Below are 21,022 nucleotides of genomic sequence, written 5' to 3'. Positions count from 1 at the left end.
AACAAAAGAAAAGCAAAAGGCCTGGAGCAGTCGAGGTGTTGTTGTCTCCCAGCCCCACCTGTCCACAGACAGATCTTGGAACCCATGGTTGCCAAGTTTTATCAGACTGAACTTGGTTATTGTGGAGGGTACATATTAAGTTATCATTACTCATGGTCCAAATCAATTTTTGTTTAACATAGTCAAATGTTGTTATCCACTGGTTCCAACAATGTGCAAAAGCTATCCTAGTGGCTAATATCATATAGAAAAAAAAATCGTAAATGTTTTTAGGAAATATATTATCTAATTTTTGGAAGAGCATTCTCTGGTTTTCTGGCGGTGTGCACCCCCGTTACTTAGAAAACTATATAAAATGTCCTAATCCAGAACCTAGTCACTTTTGGGCATTGCCACCAAATGTATACAGTTCCTGAAACATTGGGACGAAGCCTGCGCATTCTTCCTGGCTAGCCTAGTCAGAACCATATACAGTGAGGAAAAAAAGTGTTTGATCCACTGCTGGACAGGGTGCTACTCCTGTCAGCTAAGAACAGGAAACCGAGGCTGCAATTCGCACAGGCTTACCAAAATTGGAAAATAGAAGATTGGAAAAATGTTGCCTGGTCTGATGAGTGTCCATTTAACTGCTTCGGCCCCGGAAGATTTTACCCCCTTGTTGACCAGAGCATTCTTTGCGATTTGGCACTGCGTCCTTTAACTGACAATTGTGCGGTCGTGCAACGTTGCACCTAAACAAAACTGACGTCCTTTTTTTTTCCCCCCACATATAGAGCTTTCTTAGGTGGTATTTGATCACCTGTGCGGTTTTTATTTTTTGCGCTATAAACAAAAAAAGAGCGACAATTTTGAAAAAAATGCAATATTTTTTACTTTTTGCTATAACTATCCCCCAAAAATATATAAAAAAATATTTTTTTCCTCAGTTTAGGCCAAAATGTATTCTTCTACATATTTTTGGTAAAAAAAAAATCGCAATAAACGTATACTGATTGGTTTGTGCAAAAGTTATAGCGTCTACAAAATAGGGGATAGTTTTATGGCATTTTAATTATTAAATTTTTTTTTTTTACTAGTAACGGCGGCGATCTGCAATTTTTATCAGGACTGTGACATTATGGCGGACACATCGTACACTTTTGACACATTTTTGGGACCATTGTCATTTATACAGCGATCAGTGTTATAAAAATGCACCAATTACTGTTTAAATGACACTGGCAGGGAAGGGGTTAACCACTAGGGGGCGATGAAGGGAGTAAATGTGTTCCCTCTCTGTGTTCTAACAGAAGGGGGGATGGGACTGTGTAGGGGAGATGACAGATCGCTGTTCATACTTTGTATGAACAGACGATCAGTCTCTTCTCCCCTCAGAGAACCGGAAACTGTGTGTTTACACACACAGATCCCGGTTCTTGGTGTGTAACCAGCGATCGCGGGAGCCAGGCGGTGATTGCGACCACCGGCCACTCGCATTGGCTTCGAGGGCGAGCAGCGGGTGCACCCTAGTGGCCACAGGGCGGAGCGACGTTATATAACGTTGTTTCGCCCAGCCGTGCCATTCTGCCACAGTAAAACTGCGGCGGCTGGTGGGCAAGTGGTTAATGAGTGAAATAAGTATTTGATCTCCTATCAATCAGCAAGATTTCTGGCTCTCTTAAAGGGAGTGCTCTTAATCTCATCTTGTTACCTGTATAAAAGACACCTGTTCACAGAAGCAATCAATTAATCTGATTCCAATCTCTCCACCATGGCCAAGACTAAAGAGCTGTCCAAGGATGTCAGGGACAAGATTGTAGACCTATACAAGGTTGGAATGGGCTACAAGACCATTGCCAAGTAGCTTGGTGAGAGGGTGACAACAGTTGGTGCGATTATTCGCAAATGGAAGAAACACAATATAACCGTCAGTCTCTCTTGGTCTGGGGATCCATGCAAGATGTCACCTCGTGGAGTTTTGATGATCATGAGAGCAGTGAGCAATCAGCCCAGAACTACACGGGAGAATCTTGTCAATGATCTCAAGGCAGCTGGGACCATAGTCACCAAGAAAACAATTGGTAACCCACTACGCCACGAAGGACTGAAATCCTGAAGCGCCCGCAAGGTCCCCCTGCTCAAGAAAGCACATGTACAGGCCCGTCTGAAGTTTGCTAATGAACATCTGAATGATTCAGAGGAGAACTGGGTGAAAGTGTTGTGGTCAGATGAGACCAAAATCGAGCTCTTTGGCATCAACTCAACTCGCTGTGTTTGGAGGGGTAGGAATGCTGCCTATGACCCCAAGAACACCATCCCCACTGTCAAACATGGAGCTGGAAACATTATACTTTGGGGATGTTTTTCTGCTAAGGGGACAGGACAACTTCACCGCATAAAGGGGACGATGGACGAGGCCATGTACCATCAAATCTTGGGTGAGAACCTTCTTCCCTCAGCCAGGGCATTGAAAATGGGTCGTGGATAGGTATTCCAGCATGACACGGACCCAAAACACATGGCCAAGGCAACAAAGGAGTGGCTCAAGAAAAAGCACATTAAGGTTCTGGAGTGGCCTAGCCAGTCTCCATACCTTAATCCCATAGAAAATATGTGGAGAGAGCTGAAGGTTCGAGTTACCAAACGTCAGCCTCGAAACCTTAATGACTTGGAGAGGATCAGCAAAGAGGAGTGGGACAAAATCCCTCCTGAGATGTGTGCAAACCTAGTGGCCAACTACAAGAAACATCTGACCTCTGTAATTGCCAACAAAGGTTTTCCCTACCAAGTACTAAGTCATGTTTTGCGAAGGGGTCAAATACTTATTTCACTCATTAAAATGAAAATCAATATATAACTTTTTTTAAATGCATTTTTCTGGATATTTTTGTTGTTGTTCTGCCTCTCACTGTTAAAATAAACCTACCATTAAAATGATAGACTGATCATTTCTTTGTCAGTGGGCAAACATACAAAATCAGCAGGGGATCAAATACTTTTTTCCCCTCACTGTACCATTGCAGTAAGAATGTTGCCCTGTAAAAGTAAAATGAACATTGATTTAAATAGTTTTTACACCTTATGCAGTCTTCAAATGCTTGCTCCAATTGCCATTTTAGTTCACCTGTGCATGAATAGTTACTAATGCAGCTGCAGGGCTGTAAAGAATCTTGTTTTTTCATTGGTAGAAACAATGGTCATATGCTGTTGTTTCCTTGAAAAGTTTTATATTACAGACCCATCATTGTACCTTACAGAAACCTGTTTAGTAGGTTCTTTATGTGTTTTCTGGACATCACAATGACCCAGTTTAAGATGACAGGTGTAGTGTTAGATGACCCTCTGACCCCGACTAAGAAGGTAATTATTGGTTATGGATTGCCGTCACGGTGCATCTTCAGAAGCTCTACCTCCCTGAACAAGCCTGGGGGTATGCAGGAATGTTGTGTCAGCAGGACCTGACAGTGCATTTAAAGATCTTCTAATAACAAACTGGGCTTTATTACTTTAACTTATTGCAGGACAAACAGTCAACCACACAAATTCAAAGTAGGAGACATACCAAACTATTGTGTCACCATACATATGCCTTTTATACTGCCTGTCTCTAATTCTGTAAAATATATAGATTGTTTAAATATGATGCTTTGTTTAAAATCTGTGTAGTGTATTTATGTAGCATGTAACAGTCTAGTATGTTCTCACTTTCAGTGGTTGCCCTTAGAGGAAGTTAAGTCAGGAAAACTGCATGTAAAATTAGAGTGTCTGTCACATCTTGCTGATGCTTCTCAACTAGAACAGGTAATGCAGTGTGCCTCCGCCATTCATTTATATAGTACTTTCCTACTATTTTCTGTCTGCTGTTGTAATATGTACCTGCTGTCTTCAGCTTTGAGCATGTACAATGCCTTGCCTTCTAATCTTATACTCCGCCTGCTCAGTCCATGTTAATGGTAATATTCTAGCCTTTGTTCCGATAAAATATTCTAGCTGTCTCTGTCCCAATACGCTCTCATCATCCATTGCCCATTCTAATACTTTCCTACTGTACTTTGCCTGTTCTGATAATAATAATCTGTCTTCTTTCTGTTCCTATGATACTCTCCCATTGTCTACAGCTTGCTCTGATATTCTCTCCCCCCCATCCATCTATTCTGATTATTCTTTTTCTTTGTCCTGTGATTCTTCAGTTACTACTTTCCCACTGTCTTCTACCTGTCTTGATTTTGCTAAGGCCGGCCATAGACGGGTCAAATCTCTGCTGGTTCAACAGTAACCTTCTGAGATTCTAACCATGTATGGTGAGGCTGAATGTACCAAATTGATCAATCAATTAGGGTACAACTAGCCTGCTGGATTTTGCATGTGATTAGCGGCTGGTATAGGCGCTAGCAAAAAAAAAATACAATTGTTAAGCGGGACAGATTCCCCCTGTTTGCACTGTCTGTGTTGATGGGGGAATCCCATGGTTGCAGGAAAGAAATTAGCTCAGTGTATGGGCTGCTTAAATACTCTCCAGCTTGCTTCTGCCTGTTCTTATAATACTTTCCTAATGTCTCCTGTCTATTCTTCTAGAAATCTTCCACTGTCTTTCATCATTTCTTATAATGCTATCTGATAATAATCTTTCTCATCTTTCCCTGTCTGCTCTGTTAATGCCGTTTCCTGCTGTCTTCTGTCTATTTCGATAATACTCTTCTGCTGCTCTCTGTTCCTCCTGTGGTCTCCTGCATGTTGGGATAACCATCTCTGTGGTCTCCTGCATGTTGGGATAACAATCTTGAAGTCTGCCTGCTCTGATAATACCCTTTCCTGCTTTCCTACAATTTCTGCTGTCTTGTGCTTGTTCTGAAAAAGACAATAGGAAAAAGTATAATCGAAACACTCAAAAACAGCTTGATAGTACTGTCTGGTCTAATGATGTTCTTCTGCCTGGTCTGATAATAATGATACTGTTTGGCTGTCTTGTCTGTTCTGAAAATACTCTTATGCTGTATTTTGTGTAGTCTGTCTATGGTATGTACTGTGCTTTCCTGTGTTTCTCCTGTATGTGATTAGATATGCAATAGATTGCGACAATCAAGTGGTAAACTATTTACATTTTAGGTTCTTATGGTGAACAGCCTGTCTCAACCAGCAAATAGTGACGAATTCTCAAGTGCCCTTCTAAGTGTCTATCTGGAAAGTGCCTATAACCTGCCAGTAAGATCATGAGTATTTTTTTTTTTTCTTTTTTCCTGTTTCATTCAATGTTTTTTTTTTTGTTGCAGCTTCCTATTTTTTTCTGTGCATCAGATATATTTCTCTCTGTGTTTAATAGATGAAGAAGGGAGTCAAGCCCCCAACAGCAAGCGCAGAGATAACTGTTAGGAAATCTACCTACAAAACCAAGGTATTTTTGAGTGGAAATCTGTGCCATTTTTACACTAATTTTCTATTGATACTCCTTATACAGTATATGGATCCAAATATTTCAGGCATTTTGATTTGAAGGTCAGTATCATGGGGAAAATAAGCTTATATGGGAGTTGAAAATGTGTGCAGTGATATTGTCCAAGCTGAGCTGAAAAGATGAGGTTAATTAAATAACTGTACATTTTGCAGATAGGGCTTTGACAATAAAAGATGGGACATGAATATCTCAGTTTTGTACAGGTGAAACTTTAGGTACTGTTCAGATATGCACAAATAGATGACTGAGAGGTAGTTGAAAATTAGTTTTAGAATGGACATGTAAATCTGAGCATTATCTGAATATAACTGGTGTTGGAGGCTGTTGGTAGAAATCAATTTACTCAGAATGCTAGGGTAGATAAAGTACTGGGATGATTATCCTCGGGGTATACCAACATAGACAGGAGTGGAAAATCTTTTATGTAGAACCTTTAAAAAAGACCTCGAACAACTGGTCTGCCTAATATCACATTATAAATAAGAGGGCAGTGACATGAATACTAACTGGTTGGAGACTTTAAGAGCAAAAGATGGTCAGCAGTGTTAAATGCAAGAGATTAGCAAAAACTCCATCACCAGTCACCTCTTGATTTTTAAAATGATTGTATACCCTTATTTTTAATTTTTTTTTTAAATAAGAAACATGTCATACTTACCAGCTCTGTGCAGTGGTTTTGCACAGAGCATCCTCGATCCTCCACTTCTCTGGTCCCCCCACGGGCGCTCCTGTCTCCTTCCCCCCCACCGAGTGCTCACCATAGCAAGCCACTTGCTATGGGAGAACTTGTGTGGGCACACTTCTAAACCAGCTCTGTGTGTTCATAGACACACAGAGTGCAGCTTGGCACTGCCCCCTGCTCCCTCCCCACTGGTTTTGATCAACAGCAGCAGGAGCCAGTTGGGAGGGAGAGCCAAGAGAGCTGCTGCTCTCGTGCACAGTGCTGGATCAAGATCAGGCTCAGGTAAGTATAGGGGGGGGGGTATAGTTGAGCTGCAGTCAGAAGGTAAGATATGCTTACAGTGGGGACTCTCTACTGTCAGAATACACTTGATCAAGAAAAATTTTCCAACAAGGCCTTTCAACTAGAGTCAATCTAATGATCCACACATGGATTGAAATTCCTCTGGTCCCTGCTGAATCTATCAAATTTCAATACATTTAGGCCAATGATTTGCAAAACTTTTCATCTGCTAAACATTTTGGTAAACATTTTGGTAAACATTTTTGTAGTAAGAACCAGACCAGTTTTTTTGAATTACCATTGTGATTAAAATAGAAAAGAACTTTGTTGTACAATAAATTGGATAACAGGCTTGCAGCTGTCCAGGAACTTGTGGTTGGGACACAGAGGTGTAAGTTGTAAAGGGGAACAACTTACTGTTCCTAATTACATGTGCCCATAAAATAGACCTAGTCTTAATAGCCACATTTGATATAATTGTTAGCATTATCAAATATTATTTTGAGGAAAAAAGTCCCTCTTGTAGAATACTGCTGCTTCAGAGTTCCTTTGTGTGATCTAAAACCTAAGCACAGAGAACATGACATGTGGCTGCCAGGAACATTGCATTTTAAATCAATGCATAGATCCGGCCGATAAAATCATAGATAAATTGGAGTTGCCTATTTTCTAGTTATTCCTGTTAGTGAGTGGTGTGTGTGTGGTTGCCTTTTTCAGGTCACATCAAAAAGTAGCAGTCCAGTCTGGGATGAAAACTTTGTATTCCTTGTCAAGAATCCCAGTACTGAAGTTCTGCAGATTAATGTGAGTATGACGCTTGCTTGTTTAGTTCAATTCTGGAATGTCATCAGTTTAACTCTTTCAACCACTGATATTTACGGTATACCGTTGTCTTTTCTTATAGGTGCAGGATGAGGCCGGTAAGTCCTTGGGGTATTTGACAATGCCACTGTCTGATCTTCTGACTGCTGAATGCGTCACTGTTGATGGCTGGTTCCCTCTGAATTCATCTGAAGCCGAAATTCTCATGAGAGCTCAGATGAGGGTGAGTGGATGATTATCAATCTAAATTTCAAGATATTAATCTCTCATTCAATTTTTCTTTCTTTATTTTTTTTCATGTGCTATTGATAACTGTTTATTTGGTTTGATAGACCTGGACACCATCCACACCGAGGATGTCTTTGTGTGGCTTTTTTCTTTCTCTGTTAACAACATTCCCACCAAGCATCATTCACATGTTTCATAACTAAGGTTTGAACATTTGCGCTGGTCCATAGTTTGCAATGCAGCTATAGATTCCTGATCAGCACAGGCCTGTGAAAAGTGCATATGGGAGGATAGGAAATACTGTAGAAGAAAGTAAACCCATGTAACACGGGGTGACTTGACCACATCTGGGGCCTGGATTTGTGAGGCAGTGACTATTACTGCTATGGTTTATTCGTCTTGAGTAACATATACTGTATATGATCAATTATGCAATTAAAGTGTACCTTCACTCACTTTTTATAGTTGTTAAAAAAAAAAAAAAAATTGGGGGATATCTGTTTTCAGAGTTCACCCAGCACTTCTGCCTTTGTTGCCTAAGTGAAAATGGCATGTCCCCCATGCACGAAGCCTCCGATATCCATGTCTTGTATTCCTCATTCATGCCTCATTCAGGCGGGTACTAGCACCTGTACTGTGTATAACAGGCGTTTGTTTTGGCATCTGCATCTGCTCGCATCTGCGTGCAGGCAGCCTATGAAAGTGGATGCAGACACAGCAGCTGCATGCACACACATGCATGTCAAAATTTCACAGCTTTCCCTTCCATAGACTGTCTGTGCACAGCTTAGGGCAGATGCAAATGCCAAAAAAAAATGCCTCCTGCATGCAGTATGGGTGCCAGTGCCCATATTAATGAGGCCTTAGATTTGTGTTGCTATTAAGTGACTGGTAACTCTGAAAATTACAGGATTTGTGCACAAAATATTCTTTCAACACACAACATAACATTTCTAAAATGCAATACTTTTGCTCTTATTTTCTAATCAAATAATGTGTTACAGATTCTGGCCTCCCCCAATGTCAGCCCTGAACTCAATGCTCTTACTTTTAAGTCTGCTGACCACCCTCCTAGACCTCCTACTCCAGAAAAAACAGAATTTAATCTGGAGTCTGCTGTGGACAATGAAGAACCCTCTGCAGGAGAGCTGAGACAGAGATTGCCCCACACAAACAGGCAAGTATCCTTTTCTGTATATTGGTGAATCTAGGGAAACTAAATTAAAATGGGACATGGAGGACTTCAGATATGGAATAAGAATAACTGAACTGAATTTATTCATTCTTAATAAAATATAACATAAAAATTGTATATATAATATCTTTAGTGGAGAGTTTTACATTTCAAGGTCACAGCATCTCTGCCTGAGGCACCTGTTATCCCCTGAAATAGGCCACACCCATCTCAAAATAAGCCCTGCTCCTCTTAAATGTGGCAAAAACTACTTTAGGAATATCCAGAGAATTTGTTTAACTGCTTGCTGACCAGCTGCTGTCATTATACTGCGGCAGGTCATCACGATCCCACGAACCGTTGTAGCTGTACGTCGGGCCCTTTAAGCGGGATAGCAGTCACGCGCGCGCCCAGTGCACTGTGGGGGTGCCGATGCGCGTAGCCAGCGGTCGCGATGACTGCTGGCCACGCACGAGAGCCAGAACAGGGACGTGTGTGTGTAAACGCACAAATCCCTGTTCTGTGAGGAGAGGACAGACAGATTGTGAGTTCCTACTAGCTAGGAACCGAGAAATGCCAGTCGCCCCTGGGACTTTAAATTAGGTGTTCATGATGATCACAAAGGTGAACAAGTATAAGAGTAAAAAGATTTATTGAATGGTAGCAACATCATCCAACATAAGACATGAGCATGGGTGACAAATTCATAAAATAGCAACATAGCAATATAATCCTTTGAACATAGCCATAATAATTTAATAATTACTAGCTAGGAACAACCATCTGTCATCTCCTCTAGTCACTCCCATCCCCCTACAGTTAGAACACACACCAGGGAACACAGTTAACCCCTTGATCGCCCCCTAGTGTTAACCCCTTCCCTGCCAGTAACATTTTTATAGCACTGATCGCTGTATAATTGTCAATGGTCCCAAAAAGGTGTCAAAAGTGTCTGATCTGTCCGCCATAATGTCACAGTCCCAATAAAAATCGCTGATCACCGCCATTACTAGTAAAAAAATAAATCTTTCCCCTGTTTTGTAGACTTTTGCGCAAACCAATCAATATACACTTATTGCGATTTTTTTTTTTTTTATTACCAAAAATATGTAGAACAATACATATTGGCCTCGACTGAGGAAAAAATTTGCATTTTTTTTTTTTTTAATTGAGGATATTTATTATAGCAAAAAGTACAAAATATTGTTTTTTTTTTTCAAAATTGTCGCTCTTTTTTTGTTTATAGCGCAAAAAATAAAAACCGCAGAGATGATCGAATACCACCAAAAGAAAGCTCTATTTGTGGGAAAAAATGGATGTAAATTTAGTTTGGGTACAGCGTCGCACGACTGCGCAATTATCAGATAAAGCTACATAGTGCCGTCTCGCAAAAAATGGCCTGGTCATTGAGCAACCAAATCTTCCAGGGCTGAAGTGGTTAACTGGGTAATCTTCAATGGAGGATTGGAGCTTGGTGTCCATACTTGACTGATAACATTAGTGATTTACTGTCAGGGTCGCTTTGCACTGCCTGTTTTTGTATGATCATGGATTATTCTTCTCAGAGAGAAGAATGATCCCTTCTAGCATTTACTAAAAGAAAGGAAAAAGTAAAAGTTGTGGTACAATAGGTAGTGCAATGATCATAAATAGGGCAGTTCTTATAGATGTTGATGAGAGATTTTTCTGTCTATAATCAGTGAAGGTATCTTTCTTGTACAGTGAAGGATGTTGGCAAAGTATTCCTAGACCCTGGGTTATAGGCTCATACCTTCAAGCAATTGAACACTGGCAAAACTTTTAATGACATGCTCCCTGCGCACCTCCCCCATACCCCTACTCCGTTCCATGAGGAGTCAATTTTTTGCTAGTGTCCTAATGTGATGGCCCTCTTCTTACTGTATGGAGAAATCACTCTTAGCTCAACTAGTTTACAATTTTTTCTTCAGATTCTTCAATCATCTCCTTCACTCCCTTCTAATACAGCAAATAAAATTTGTTCCTTCAGATAAGAGCAACCTATGTAGAACCTTGGGAGCCGTTCCCGGAGCCCACATTGTAGGGATGGCCTGTAATGTTGCTTTAACACTGGATCCTGCACTTTGTGCCACACCTGTAGTCAGCCCCAGGGTGATATACAGATCCAGAGCTGTGCTCCATCCCTGTGGAACCCATACCCTGAAGACCCCTTTGGGGGTATGTCCCTTGTAATGGGCAAAGCCTAGACTTGATATACAGTCCAGCATTGTGGACAGGTAAGACAGGGTCACTGTATCTATGACTGTTATTGTAAAAACCTTGGCTATGTTTGGAATGTATTTATTGACTTTCGTTGTGTAAACTTTATAAACTTGGCACTAAAACTCAACCACTCAGTTTAGTCTCAGGTAGATGACCAGGTGTTACATCACACCACTGGTTGCACACTTTACTGCCCCTTCTGCCTAGAGCCCTTATAAGGTTCTCAGGTGTTTCGTCCTACCCTTTTGCCACAAGGACCTTGCTATTTGACAATCTACACCTGGGTTGCTATGTACTCCTTCCAGACACACGTCCCCAATATTCTGCACCTTACTTTGTGTATACCTCACAGGGGAATACCTTTTATCCGCATCAGTGGTAGAAACCAGGCGAAGTTGAGCTATGGCAAAACCTCAGGTGAACACTTACTTTGCTGAAGTTCTGCGCAATATTCAACTATAGAGTGACAATGCAACTCTTGTATTGGAGCAGGAACAGATTTTAGCACCGGTTTCCCCATCTAATTCTAGTGCAATATCAGGCACACAACAAGCAGTCTACATGACAAAAGCAGAATGGCTTTAATACATGCCACCCGTGTCCAGGGCTACAAAAGCCAAGCCCCTTCTCCAGCTCCTATAGAGGCAGTGTTATAGGAGGCTGTGGAAGAATTTTCTCTCCCACACTTTTTTTTACTCCGGAAGTGGGAGCTTCACGCAACATGCTTGCTAATGTGGATAGGTTTATGCTGCTGTGCACAAAAGCTTCAGCATTGTAGAACTTGATTCTCCTTCGTATCGCCTGGCCCCTTTTGGGTCCTGCCATCTCAGTCTTAAACAATTATCTCACGGTACCTATTGAAGATGTTCATTCTTTCAAACATTCTGCAGATAGAGAGTTTGAGATGCTCCTAAAGGCTCTCTTTACTCTTGCAGGCCCAGCCCTGCAACCAGCAAATGGCAGGACCCAGCAAATTGGACTAGGGCAATGAACAACTAAGATCATCTGGACTGTGCTTTAGTGGAGCAACTACAGCAGTTAGCTTCTGCTTTTGATGTTTTGTTTGTGAATGCCCTGTACCTGGCCAATCTTGTTTTTGCATCCCATGCCAAGTGGCTGCCTGTTACATGCTGATCACAGGAGGTTGGCTGTTTGGTACAGGTGGCATTCAGAGAATGCTTTGCATTTTCTGTATGAATGCAAAGCATTGTCTGGTTGGACAAGGAGAGGGGGTGGCGATGGCATTACACTCTCCCCCTAGTCCAATAAGAGAATTTTTTGAATTCATTAAGACAATGCAAAACATTATTTGAATGGCACCGGCGTCGAGCGGCTGACCTCATGTGTTCAGACTGCAGCAGGGCATCTGCTTGGCACGGGACCTGGAAGCAAGTGAAGATCACTGGAGTAGCAGTGTCCGCTTTTAGTGAGTTTTCAGATTCCAGGAGTATTGGCCCAGGTATGTGCATAGTTACATTGGTTCAAGCTGGAATTCTCCTGTAACAGTAGGGAAGTTCTTCCTTTCTTATCGCTGGAAACTGATAACAACAGATGCCAGTCTTCCATGCTAGGGCGGAGTGTTCTAGTCCCTCACAGTCCAGGGAACATGGTCACCATTGAAAGCCAAGCCCCCCATCAACACCCTGGTGCTCAAAGCAATACAAAGGGCTCTGCGATACTGGACCTCCCTGGACACCCAATCAGGGTGCAGTCAGACAATGCCACAACCATGGCCTACATCAACCATCAAGTGGGCACCCTTGAAGGAAGCAAGCCAGATAATCTCGGGAAAAGAGACTCACTCTCCAGCAATCTTTGCAGTCCATATCCCAGGAGTGAACAACTGGAAAGCAGTTTACCTCAGCCACCACCTGGCTCATAGGCAATGACCCTTCACCCAGATATCTTCCACCTGGTATGTCAACAACAAACTACTTCTGTTTGTGGCCAGGACCATGGATACTTTAGCGCTGGCATTGGATGATCTCCTGGTCTAAGTTCTGGTTATTGTGTCGTCCCCCCAGTGTGAATTCTGTGTCATCTGCTCCACAAGATGGGGTAATAAAAGAAGTGGGTAATTCTCATTGCATCAAACTGTCCAAGATAACCTGGTACACAGGCATCCTCGGACTACTAGGAGACGACCCCTGGCCTCTCCCTAACTGGCCAGACCTGCTTTCCCAGTGCCCTCTTTTGTACCCTGCTTCTCACTGTCTGGCTTTAACGGCATGACTGTTGAATTTGTCACATTCCTGTACGCAGAGCCTGAGATAAAGAGGGTGGCCCCTTGCACAGTTCCCATCTGAGCAGTTGGGACAGGGTCTGCAGGTGTGATGGAAGGGCACAAGTACCAGGGTGCAGACACCAAAGACTGGATCTTGGGAGTGCTGGTATCAGATGTGCAGTGGTACAGCTGGTTGTTTACCATGGATTCACCAAGTCCAGTCATAAGCAGAGTCAAATAACAAGCTGGGTCCAGTAGCAACTGAGCAAGATGCACAAAATCATAGGCAGAAATGGGAAGATGTACAGGCAGCAAGGTATAGAGTTCATGGGCAGAATCTTGGTTAGAAGACAAGCCAAAGACATGCTGGTAGGTTAATTGGATCCTGTCTAAATTGTCCCTAGTATGTATGAATGTGAGTTAGGGACCTTAGATTGTAAGCTCCTTGAGGGTAGGGACTGATGTGAATGTACAATGTATATGTAAAGCGCTGCGTAAATTGACGGCGCTATATAAGTACCTGAAATAAATAAAAAATAAAATAAATAAGCCTGAGGTCAGTAATGCAGATAGGCAGTGAACATAAGCAGACAAGAGTATCAGGAACACAGGAGCAAGACAGAAGACCATTCAGCAATGATTTTGTGCAGAGCTCAGCTTTAAATAGCTCTCTGCATGTCCATACATTCCATACATATGTATGATTGTGTGTTCACATGTGCAAAACAACAAGCGTGTAGTTAGACTTGTATGCCTGTAAACGTGGCTACTGGCACAATGTTCCTGACAGAAACCTGCAGAAATATTTACTATCATACATGTAATTATTGCTTTGCTTGGTGGGACAACAGGCACTTCAATTACTTTGTGCCTCACATTCTGGCCTTACTACGGTCAGGTCTTGACTAGAACTTGGTCTTAAGCACTCTGAAAGGACAGGTTTTGATATTGTCCATTCTTTTTTAAAACGGCTTTAGCTTTGTTCTCCTTTGTGTTCCTTTTGTTCAAGGTGTATCAAGTCCCTCTTGCAGCACTCTGTTCTTCCTTGGGACCTCAACTTGGTTTTCTCTGCCCTGCAGAAACCACCCTTTGAATCCAGCAGGGATATCCCTAACCTATCCCAAAAAGTGGCCTTTTGGTCTCTATCGTGTCTGCCAGACAAGTCTGAGTTGGCAGCTCTCTCTTTTAAGAAGCTGTTCCTCATTCTGTACAATGGCAAGGTAGTTTTACACCCAAGACCATCCTTTTTTTCCTAAGGTGGTATCAGTCTTCCACCTCAGTGAAGACATTGTCCTTCCATTCCTATGCCCTGCACCAAAGCACCCACATTTCTCTTCACTGTCTGGACGTAGTCACAGCCATAAGAGTCTACCTCAAAGCAACAACTTCAATCAGACAGATGGATTCTTTATTTGTCCTTCCCTCAGGAGCTCGCAAGGGACTCCCTGCTTCCAGGCCCACCATCGCTCGATGGATAAGAAATCTGCTTGAGCTTACACACTGTTTGCAAAGGTTTGTGTTTTTTTTTAAAATAACAAACATGTCATACTTGCCTCCTCTGTGCAAGGGTGGCCCCGATCCTCCTTGTCTGGGGCCCCCCGCAGCGCTCCTGGCTCCTCCTCTTCTCGAGTGCCCCCTCGGAGAGCCGCTTTCCAAGGGGACACCCGTGCGAGTCCTGCTGCTGTGTCCATTGACACAGACAGCAGGACTCAGCCCCACCCCCCGAGTCACTGGATTTGATTGACAGTAGCGGGAACCAATGGCTCCTGCTGCTATCATTCTATTCAATGAGGACCCGAGACAGCGGCTGGAGCTGCTGGGCTCGTCCCCATCGCTGGAACGATCGGGCTCAGGTAAGTAAAAGGGGGGCTCTGGTGGGCAGCTGCAGCACAAAAGGTTTTTCACCTTAATGCATAGAATGCATTAAAAATATGATGCATACAACCCCTTTAAGGATAAATCCCCTGCACTTTTACCACATCAGTGTGAGTTTCTTGGGCATTCCAGCACCAGGCCTCTGTAGTCCAGCTTGTAAGGCCACCACCTAGTCCTATGTTCATACCTTTTCAATGTTGTACCAGGTGGATGTCCTGATGCAGATTTTGTCCGCAAGGTTCTTGCAGCGGCACTCTGGGTTTGGGTCTGTTGTTGTTGTTTGCCCTGTTGTTTTTTTGTTACCCACCTCTCATTTATTGCTTGGGAATGTCCCAGTGTCTATGAGTACTTTGCCTGTGTCCTGTACTGTACAATAAAGATACATTTTAATACCTGTAAATTGCATATCTTTGAGTACAGTACAGGACATCCTCCCTTCCATTCCTTGGTTACTCCGCATTGCTTTCTACAAAACTGAGGACACAAAGGGGTTACTTTACTAAAACGGAAGAGTGCAAAATCTGGTGCAGCTGTGCATGGTAGCCAGTTGGCTTCTAACTTCAGCTTCTTCAATTAAGCTTTGATAAAAAAAAACCTGGAACCCGGAAGCTGATTGGTTTCTATGCAGAGCTGCACCAGATTTTGCACCCTCCGGTTTTAGTAAATCAACCCCAAAGAGTGGGATAGGGTTATAGGGGAGGTGTGTCCTTGAAAGCTTTGCCAGTGTCTAATTGCCTAAAGGTACAAACCTATAACCCAAGGTCTTTGAATATTTTGCCTGTGCCCGTTACTGTACTCCAAGATATGGTATTTGCCAGTAAGTTAAAATTCCTCTTATCGAAGGTAACTTGGAGGGGTTCTCACAACCCAAAGATGTCTATTAAATAAGGATTTGTACAGCTTGGGTGGAACCAAGTACAACCAATGCAATGAAATGCATTTTCTCCCCCATATGAAACCATTGTATTTGAGGATTTAATTGCAATACTAGATTTAGCCCGGAAGCGGTGCTGTAAGTGGACTTTGTTTACAAATCCTTGTTCTTTGAAAACTTGCCTCCTGTAGGAGGGGTGACTTCCCCATATTTATACATGGAGCTTCCCCCCTTTAAATACTGTATTAAGGCTTAATTAACATGGATTTCAGTAGAAGAATAACTGATAAACCACCAACATGAGAACAATTTACAAGACTGATTTTTGTAATCTTCTCCCACAGTGATCCTGAGCCAACAGCTTTTAATGTAGGTCAGCTGCATGTGACAGTGTATTACCCAGCAAAGGAGGGAAAGCTTTTGGCAGTGATGCACAGCTGCAGGTAAGAAACATCTGCTTGTTGTAACTAAATATAGATATGCCAACAAATTACTATAATACTCCGGACTTGCCAGGCCATCTCCCCTTTTGTTCCTCACCTCTATTGGAGCACCCCTGCAGCCTTAAAAAAATCAACGACTATACTTGGCTTTTTTTTTTTTTTTTTTTAAAGCTTTGGTTTAGTACAGTGACATCACACATCTTCTTCGCCCTCATCTTCCTCTGGAGGTGTGTGGATCCTAAATTCTGTAGAGAGCAGCACCATTAAAGGATGTGGTGCGGCTCTCTGTAGATTTCTCTTGTTAAGTCCAGGGCAGGGGACAGAGCCTGGACCCCCTGGACTCACACAAAGCAAATTGAATGATACTAGATGTCATTTAACCTGTAAGAAGACTGGCGCTGAATTAGTGAGCAAGTAAGTCTGCAGGGGACAGCACCAAAGAGAAGGTGTATATAACAGTCGGCTCTGCTTTTTTTTTTTTCTTTTTACCAGCTGCTTGGGGATCCAGTTATTTTTTTTTTTTGTACATATTAAACAGATATGACAAAACACATTGTATATTTAACAAAGCAGATGGTAGCAAATAGTAGAAGATCATTGTTGGCGTTAACATATACTTTAAATATAATGCTTCAAAAACAAACTAAAATCTTCATCACTTCAAGAACTAACTGCAATGCCTACTTTCCTTACCCTCTTCTTTCACAGCAATATAATATTTTAAGATATTGTTGGCTTTATAAACAATACAAAGGACATCTGTTGTGCTGTGAAACAAAAGTGGGCTTGTTAACAAAGAAAACAATGCATTGTATAGAGTAGAGCTAGTATAACAAGACATCCCCTCAAGAGTCTCTTCATAGTGTCTAAAAAGAAGTATCCCTTAAGCCAGGTACACACTATTATTTTTTTTTTTCCGTTTAACCCCGCAGCTTGAACGAAAAAAAAAATGGTCATCTCCGGCCGGAGCCGCTGTACTAACCATGCGAGGTTAGTTCAGCGATCTCCCCCACTAAGCTGTTGCGTTCTGATAAGGGGATGGCCCCCCCACCAGAACACTCCGATCAGCACTCTCTGCCATTGGCTGAGAGCGCTGATCAGGAGTCTGTCGATCGCTGGTTTTCCAGCATGCACGTCCGACAGAAGCCAGCCGTCTTCTGTTGGACAGACCAACATATACACAGGGCGAGTGTCGGATGTTTTTTTTTTCTTTTTGAAATGGCAAATGTCTCCTGACATTCTGCCCGTGTGTACCCAGCTTTAAGGGAACAAATAGGAAGGGAAAGGGGGGAGATAAAGAGGGGAAGGATGGGGGGTGGGGGGGGGGCACAGCATTAGTACTAAAACTGGCCATAGATGGGTTGATCAAAAAAAGAAAGGAACAGATTTTCCCATCCACGCATACAAGGTAAATGAAGCAATCCTCCTTGCTGTGCTAATGTATTCTGACAGCAGAGGAGTCCTCCTCTATCAGAATACACTGCTTAATGCTGCAGCTGGTTGACTGCAAGCGTCGATTGAGCGAAAATATACCAACAATCATGTTTGAGTCGATAAGATTGACTCCTCTCGAACGTGAATGGCCATAGTTAAATTGCAATTTGCCTGGTCCTTGCTGAACCAGTCGAATTGAAATCCATATATAGCCAGCATAAACCACTAGTGCAAATGTTGTCATAGCAGCACTAGGAGAGAAAAGTGTGACTGGCATGTCACTCGTGTTGGGAACAGACAGTGCTGCAGAGAAGCGAGAAAACAATGTGAGATCTGCAGGGTGTTATGAGACTTGTCAGCTGCTCATACCCCTGGTTTCTTCTATCTGTAGCTCATTCTCTCCTCTCTCCAGCTGCCCCTGCACCCCACCTCAAGTTGCACCTTTTAATTTTACATATCCTTTACATAATACCCTACAACAATAATTAAAGGTTTGTTTATGTGCTTACCATTCTCATTATGCATGTATTATTAAAAAAGCTGCCGAACTTTTATGAATTTCATAGTGTAAATGACCCTGTATTATAATACCCTATTTTTTGTTAACCTCTTTTTTTTAGGAATTTAAATGTTGGTTCCAAGGAGCTCCCTGATCCTTACTTGTCTGTCCTGTTGGTTCCTGATAAAAACCGAGCCACAAAGCGTAAAACCAGTGTGAAGAAAAGAACTGCAAATCCTGAGTTTAATGAGAAGTAAGTACATCCACAATAGATTGGCCTATTATTACCCAACTTATGGTTCAATTCCCACTATACTTGGTGTAGTTTTATATATAATGTAAGGGGGACGGGCTCAACTGGTATTGGCAGTGGTAAACCATGCATTGCGCAGTGGGAGTATCATAGCCAATGAGGTTCAACTGAGGCGTGATTATTGCTTCTCGACCTTTTGGCTAAGATCAAGTGTATTATCTGTTCTTATCAGTTTCCAGGAGGTGGTGCTTGCTTCCGTCCCTGATCTATGGCGAAATAGAGATGGGATTGCGGTCGCTATGCAAAACCTGCTGGAGTGAAGGAGACCTGGAGCGGTTTGTAGCCGAAAGGGAAGCCTTCTGATGGGGATGGAGAACCACGGGGTCTGAACCAGAGGACCCTGGCCTTCTGGCCTGGATTGGGGCGGATCTAGCTCCAGACAGTTATTTGGGAGAGAACGCTTACTCCTACCTTGCAAGGGGGGGGAGGGAGTGGCAAGTACTTCCCGAATGTAATTAGGAGGGAGTGATGGGAGCGACGGCAGAGCCGGATTAAGGACTCTTTCCGGCTTCCTGATCTCCATATCCTTTCTGCCTGTGGTGGGGTCTGCTGTGGTCTGGGCGGGGGGGTCAGGGCTTTTTCGAAAAGCCAGTCGTGAATGTGCCCCTGAAGTGGCAGTTCAGGGGTGCCGTATAGTCACGGTGTGTAAGCACTTGATTTTATGGCACCATGGTCACTTCACCACAACACACGTTTTTCGCACCTGCCTCTTGGGCCGGGTTTTGGGCCAGGACCAGGGGAAATTTTTATGCCTGGCCGGAGGGCCGGCCATTGTATAGCACAATGGCCACTTTCACTCTCCCATCTCACTATCTTCCCCACTCTTTCTTTTACCCCTGTTTGTCACTTTTTTGTCTTTTTTTGGTTGTCTTTGTATACACGTTTTGTCACTGTGTGGCGAGTAGGGTGTGGGTCCTCGGGCCTACTCTGAAAGTCTTGGGAGGGGGTGGACATAGGCCTTTTGGCTTGGTTCGCCCTCTCCTTTGAGGGGTCTCCCTTCGGGGGAGCCCCACTGTACTTGGGTCGGTCTGTTTCGGCAGACCTTCCAGTTGGGGTCCGCCTGGTTTCGGCCAGATGGACCCTTTGTCTGAGTACCTCAGTCCCTGTCTGGAGCCTAACACCCCGGGGGATCAGGGTAAGGTCCTTCCCTAGTGGAGGACTCTGTACACCCGTTGCACGTTTTTGTGTTTCACTCTCTATGTGTGGGCATTTTTTTTTTGGCACCGGGTGGAAGTTTTTGAGGTGTGTTTTGCACGCCACTGGCTTTTAAAGAAAAAAAAAAGTGGTAAACCATGCATGAGACAGGGACATCGTGGAACAGTCCAAGCAGGCTTATCTTAAACTTTAATTCAGCAAGGCAGCAAACAAACGCAACTTCAATACAGGAGGGCCATGTACAGCAGCTCTATGGCATAAAACAAAAAAAAAAAATCAGCTCAGTCAGTTTTCGGCTATCAGGGTTCTTCCTAATGTGTTCCCCAAAACAATCAGCTCTTGTACCCTTTTTAGTGTTCTGTAGGTATTCAGCCTTTTCACCCAGCAGCAGGCTCCCACGGCAAAGAGAATGAGAGCTCTAAACATCAATCAGCTTGCATATAATTAAAGACTTTTGCACATCTGTGGCTAATACCAAAAAAGATGTGGACCAAGGAATAGAGGCTCATCTCACCCAAAACTCTACAAAGTTCACCAAGCTCCAGGGCTCAGAACAGTACCTACAAATTTTCTGAGAAAACAAGAATTTTGTTTGTGTTCCATGATCAACCCTGGAGCCCCCTCACCATGTGTAGGTGAGAAACCTGGGTAACACATATACACCAAAATACTTCATTGCTAAACATTTACATAAAAGTGCAACACTCTTAGATATATGGTGCCAGTTACCAAACTAAACTAAATGAGCTTTGAACAAGGCGCCTAAATAAATATCAGATAAAGTCCTTGACAGCAGAAGAGGGGAGATCATAGGGTGCCACTATATTTATTTAAACTTAAAACCAAACACTCAAACTGGTGTGGACTAATGCCGCGTACACACGAGCGGACTTTTCGACCAGACTGGTCCAACGGACCGAGCCCCCGGCGGACAATTCGACACTGTGTGGGCTTCGGAACTCCGCCGGACCCAATTCCTATTGAAAAGTCCGCTCGTCTGTATGCTAGTCCGACGGACAAAAAACGACGCTAGGGCAGCTATTGGCTACTGGCTATCAACTTCCTTATTTTAGTCCGGTCCTACGTCATCACGTACGAATCCGTCGGACATTGGTGTGATTGTGTGTAGGCAAGTCTGTTTATTTGTAAAGTCCGTTGGAAGTCCATCGAAAGTCCGTTGGATAGTCCGCCGGACAAGTCCGATCGTGTGTACGCGGCATTACACTCTTGAAGAATGCTCTGTATGACCAAAAGCCGCACTAAGTGGTTTGTGACAAAGTGCCATGACCTTACTGTATCCTTCTTGAGTTTTGTCACTCAGACTTCATCCGAAAAAGTTGTTGTG

The 21,022-nt window shown here is 43.1% G+C and overlaps 1 protein-coding gene and 1 pseudogene across 1 annotated transcript in view; both read left to right on the top strand.

Annotated features, from left to right (window-relative positions):
* The window catches only part of ESYT1 (extended synaptotagmin 1), a 159,025-nt gene that overhangs the window by 127,179 nt on the left and 10,824 nt on the right, over positions 1-21,022 (top strand). The window contains exons 22-29 of the mRNA XM_073613978.1: positions 3,691-3,780; positions 5,086-5,181; positions 5,300-5,371; positions 7,113-7,199; positions 7,300-7,440; positions 8,450-8,622; positions 16,178-16,276; positions 18,331-18,462. Of these exons, the coding sequence (XP_073470079.1) occupies positions 3,691-3,780; positions 5,086-5,181; positions 5,300-5,371; positions 7,113-7,199; positions 7,300-7,440; positions 8,450-8,622; positions 16,178-16,276; positions 18,331-18,462 (890 nt within the window). The remainder of the gene's footprint in view (positions 1-3,690; positions 3,781-5,085; positions 5,182-5,299; positions 5,372-7,112; positions 7,200-7,299; positions 7,441-8,449; positions 8,623-16,177; positions 16,277-18,330; positions 18,463-21,022) is intronic.
* Positions 18,590-18,654, top strand: LOC141130215 (U4 spliceosomal RNA; annotated as a pseudogene).

Source organism: Aquarana catesbeiana, linkage group LG02, assembly GCF_042186555.1.
Source record: "Aquarana catesbeiana isolate 2022-GZ linkage group LG02, ASM4218655v1, whole genome shotgun sequence".
In the NCBI taxonomy this organism is placed as follows: domain Eukaryota; kingdom Metazoa; phylum Chordata; class Amphibia; order Anura; family Ranidae; genus Aquarana; species Aquarana catesbeiana.
Note: the sequence above shows the minus strand (reverse complement) of the source record. Positions and strands in the feature narration are given on the sequence as shown.